General features: G+C 39.5%; 1 protein-coding gene and 1 long non-coding RNA gene across 3 annotated transcripts in view; both read right to left on the bottom strand.

The window, feature by feature from the left end:
• LOC109470364 overlaps positions 1-670 on the bottom strand; it is a 26,351-nt gene extending 25,681 nt beyond the window's left edge. The window contains exon 1 of one of the 2 annotated variants that reach the window (XM_019769292.1): positions 254-670. In XM_019769292.1, coding sequence (XP_019624851.1) covers positions 254-533 — 280 coding nt within the window. In that variant the 5' untranslated portion in view covers positions 534-670. The remainder of the gene's footprint in view (positions 1-253) is intronic. The other variant, XM_019769291.1, reaches the window with a different exon arrangement.
• A 2,333-nt stretch (positions 671-3,003) lies between these two features.
• On the bottom strand, positions 3,004-4,131 carry LOC109470359. The gene is made up of 3 exons (XR_002140249.1): positions 3,965-4,131; positions 3,359-3,499; positions 3,004-3,127 (listed from the first exon to the last, which is right to left on the bottom strand). It is a non-coding gene; the product is annotated as an uncharacterized LOC109470359 (long non-coding RNA).
• Positions 4,132-5,101: the final 970 nt, after the last annotated feature.

Consider the following 5,101-nt stretch of genomic DNA (forward strand, 5'->3'; position numbering starts at 1 on the left):
CCCCCACTCACACACGGCACGGTAACATACATATAACGTTATATACATACACACACACACACCAACACCCACCTAGTACCTGTTATTGTCACACCCCCTCTCCCCCCCACACGCACACACACCTGTTTTTATCGGGCACCCCCCTCCTCCCAACCCACACACAAACCAGCACACGCACATACACTTGTTTTAATCTCCCTCCCCCCATATACAGGTCATTCACCCATAATCATTTACTCCAAATGTTACTTACCGAACGCACACAGCCTGCCCTGGTGATACAGTCCCTCACACGGTCTGGTGTGGGTCAGGTTAAAGTGTTCAATGAATCTGTCAAACAGTTTCAGGGCGGCGAAGACACTGTCATTGTTGTAGGCTACAAACATGCAGTGGATGTGGTAGGACAGGAAGGGGGGAGGGGTGTCCTTGGCTCGGTACACGTCCAAGTTCACTTCCGGATACTTGGTGGGGTGCGCGGAACACAGAACAACAACCACACACAACACTGCAAGTCTCAACCCAACGTCCTCCATGTTGAAAAACTCCAAGTGGCGCTGTTTTGAAGTGTTTAGTGACTCAGCTAAGACGACTACATGGCAGGTTCTTTGTACTTTGACCTTCCGCCAATGTACAATGTAACTGCGCACTACTCGGGTTCCATTTGTACGATAGCCCACAGCGACAATCCTTTCAATTTGAACGGCATATAACGTTGCCTTACGTAAACTATCAGGTGTACAAATGTGACCTTTATGTAAATTTTATGGTATATAAAGTAACTGAAAAACATGCATGTGTGTATAGTGGAAAATTTTGAAAATGTGAATTCTATTCAATTTTATTGTCCATATTACAAGTATAATCCCGTAACGTTCATGCAAACACACATACCGTTGGTAATACTCTTATCTGACCAAAACCCAGCACAACATGAGCTATAATATTGACAGATAAATATCACAACGATTAAAGCTGTACAGCTGTGTATTTCACTTGAGTGTAGCGCCTTGCACGCAATCGTAATGGTTCGCGAAACGCACGGCAGGTTTTTGGTCATTTTGCCGGTGGAACGTTCTATCGCAACAGGGGTGCCCTAATTCCGACCTAGTGTTTGACACAGGTCGATCTGAGAAGAGAGTAAACATTCACTTGTACTGATGAAAGGTGTCGGATGTACACCCGAAACGTTTACTGATTACCTTCGCCAAGAAGGTTATGTTTTCAGTAGCGTTTGTCTGTCTGTTTGTTTGTCTGTCTGTTTGTGAACAGCATAACTCAAGAAGCTTAGTATGGATTGTTATGAAACATGGTATGTGGGTAGGTCTTGATGAGACCTAGAAATGATTAGATTTTGGCCCCCCTGGCGGCTTTTGCTGGTACTGCAGCAGAACTTCCGGTTTTGATATCTCGCGATCTGTACATGCTAGGGTCACGAATTTTGATTGGTAGATACCTCTTGGGGTAGGGAAGAAGTGACATGAGTTTAGGCCCCCTAGCTGCTTGTTCTGGAACTGCAGGAGCGTTTGCATAATTAATGGAAAATTGTTATATTTTCATAGTTGTAATTGCTGGGAATTTCATACTTGCCGCATTTGGAAGTTAAGTGAAGGTGAACATCAATGAAGATAATTTTACAAAAAGCAGCAAAATCTATCTCTCAAGGTTTCTGGGAGTCACGCCTTCCACATTTTGATTTCCATATTAACACGTGGAAGTCCATATGGGAAGCACCTTTTCGAATCACTAAAGAACCAAAATTGAGATCATTACAATGGAAGATTCTACACAATATTTATCCAACAAGAGTTAGTTTATGTAAACAACGAATTGTAACAAACAATAGATGTATTGTATGTGACTCTGTCGAATATATAGAACATTTCTTTTTTGATTGTGCACTTGTTAAACCTTTATGGGCAGAAGTTGAAAAAAGTTTTCTCTCCGAATATGGATATTCATTGACGTTAACCACTCAAGATGTTATTCTTGGATATCACCTGTCTAATGTAAAACAATTTCTATACATCAATGAACTAATATTGCTGGGAAAGAGCACAATTTCTAAGGTTAAGTATGGTAGGAATTGTATGGATATTGTTACACAGTTTAATTTTGAACGTTCATTAAGGAATTTATTCTAAACATTGTTACAATGCTATGCTTCATGCTGTTACAAAGGTGTAAAACTACAAGATATAGAAAATGTGTATTAATTAAAAAAAAAGATAATTTATTCACATCATGACCTCATTTGCATAATTTATTAGGAAGTGCTAGAATAGCCTATTTTGTTAAGATAAGGCTGCCATTGGGTGGAGAATATGATCAACTGATGTAATCCATGCAAATGACGCTCTTATTTGCGAAATCAATTATCAAAATTGTATAATTCGTCAACCGGAAGGGTTAACACCATTTGGCGAAGGTATGAGATCGTGGAACTCTTGTTAAACATCCATCCAGTTTGAGAAGACTAAACTACTATCTTATTGTTAAACATCCCCTGATGAGTAATCTAACCAGTCATATCATCCGGTCATTCACCCCACACTCAGGGCAATACTGAATGCACTTCGCAATGCAGAAGCTAGGTGTCGCTTCTGCAGTGTGAACAATACAGCCTAGCGTCACGCTGTAGTTAAATGCTGTCATCTGAGTATAAACTGTGTTAACGAATGATTTACCAGTAATACAAAATACGCCAAACATAGCACTGCTTTTGTAATTCAATAGTAATATTTGTGAATATGTTTATAGTTGGCGCTTTTTTATATTGTTTGTTGTGGCGTTAAGTTTTAAATGGAGTCAAAAAGTGCCACACTTAACTTCAAGTGAGGATAACAAAATACGAAAGCTATAGTTCGCTATAACTCAGGCTAAAGTCATGTTGAAAAAAAAATTGAATAATGAATGCAATGATTCTTTGAAATAACTCAACATAAACAAGGAAGCTGTGTACTCAATATTCAAGACTGACAAGAAATAGATACCGAGACAAAAATGTACCATCTATTTCTGCATGGATTGTTTATTTTTCCTGTGTGGAATCAGAAAACCCTTTGGGAGACAGGGTGAACTTCGTTGGTCAACCGCTAGGCGGCGCCTCCACACATCACCTGCTATCCTGCTGTAAGGCAATGAAATTAATCTGAGTTGAGTATTAACCAAGGGGCATAAGAGTTAATCTGAACTTTTTAATAGCATGATTGTGTAAAAATAAGCTGAAACGAAAGGTATGTTGAACAAGAGGGGGTCGTGTGTAAAAATTCTGACAAATGTGCTCATTATACTATCCCCCGCACACCACGTACATGTAGAGTGCCATATTGAAGAAAACAAGACACGGGAATTCTCTTACTCTTTCAGAAGAAGTTGTTGGGGTCGTAGTAGCAGATGCAGCGGTTTTCCTCGTTACAGAAGCCGCTGAGCTGCTGCTGACGACACCGGTACTGACAGTAACCCTCCCCGTGTAGGACACACGGGTCCAGATCATTCCTCCCTGTAAGGCACAAATACAACAGCACTGACAGGCTTCGCCCCCAGACAGATGATAATTAACGAAAAATCATGTTCTGGAATAGATCACGTTTAACGTTTTGGAATGCAGCAGGCACTTCGTGTTATTCCAAATGATGTTTTAAAATGGAACACGTTCTGAAATGCAGGTGCATTCAACTTCGTTTTATCCCAAATCATGATTTGGAATTGAACACGTTTTGGAATATAATGCTATGGTGTAAGTTCAAATCATTCCTCCTTGTGAAATATAGCCATACAAGTTGTCATAAAATAACGTCCTGAATTGAATTTTCATATAAAATTCCTCATCCAAACAAAAATCCTATCAGAAAAAGAAAAAAAAAAGAAATTCTGTCTTCTGGTCCAAATATGTGTGTAACATATGGTACATATTTGTGGTTCTGTAAAGTTTTTTTAAAGTCTGTTGTATGGTGTTAATCCATACCTTGGATGGACAGGCCTTCCACCACCACCTCTGACACCATGATGATCAGAAATAGACACACAAGGCGCTTCATGACTTTCAGGTGAGGGTCTTCTTGTCTGAGAGACGGTGAGAACGACGATCAAAGCTGTAAATAGCAGTGACTGGACAACAGTGATGGCGTCAGCTGTGCTCGTTCCCATGACCGAGGTTAAATATTCAGTCAGGTTGACCCTGGATCTGCAACATATTCTTCATGGGATTCTATGCAATTTTATGGTGGCAAAAAAAAAATCTCCATTAGCAAATTTGTCTTTTTAGCACACTTTTGAGGTAAGGCAAAGTCCCTTTATTTTTTGGTGCCACCAAGAAATTCTAGTTGCTATTCCTAGCATTCTATATGAAAAAAGCAACCGTTTTCTGTCAGCAGCATCCCACTTTTGTCTCACATATCAGTATGCTATGGGATCAGGATAAATTCACCATTAGTATAAGTTGGCCGTCTGGATCATTTATGCAAAGTTCAAGGTCAAGGTTAAACATCTGCAGATGTATAGCATTGTATGCAAAATGAATTCACTGTCAATTTATGCAAATTGTTCAGCTGTTAGGAAAAAAAAGAAATAATTAGTCTTTGATTAAATGCTATTTCTGTTTTAATGTTTTGTTCCGATGTTTCTGGAATATATCTTTGTGTGCGTTATCCATCTTTCAGGTTGCAGAACCTATCAGTTAGCCTCCACCAGTCTTCAGGGTCCAGCTAAAAAGAGTAAATATCGGCCCCAAAAAAAGATTGGTATACCAGTGGAGTTAGACCGAGCTAAGAGAACAGTTTGCCGCTACCGAAGCTACCTCAAAGTAACCAGGCGCACGGACGCGGTATTATATCAAACTTTATGTTTACTTACTAATAGGAAAGGGTCAGGAGGTCCATTCAACACCCGCAGGTGACAAACACTAATTCTTTGTGACGTGTTTTAAGCATAGCAAAAACATCAATTCTACAAGAATTCACCGTATAAGTCTGAAGAAGTTCAGTGTATTGACATTTTTATCAGTTAATTTGTTAAGCTGCTTACAAATACCAGAAATCTAATTTAACCAAGTATCTGATATCTTTTTGTGCCTATAGTATTGCCACATCCGAAGTGCTGCTAA

Source organism: Branchiostoma belcheri, unplaced genomic scaffold (assembly GCF_001625305.1).
Source record: "Branchiostoma belcheri isolate BF01 breed outbred unplaced genomic scaffold, Haploidv18h27 scaffold220, whole genome shotgun sequence".
Taxonomy (NCBI): Eukaryota; Metazoa; Chordata; class Leptocardii; order Amphioxiformes; family Branchiostomatidae; genus Branchiostoma; species Branchiostoma belcheri.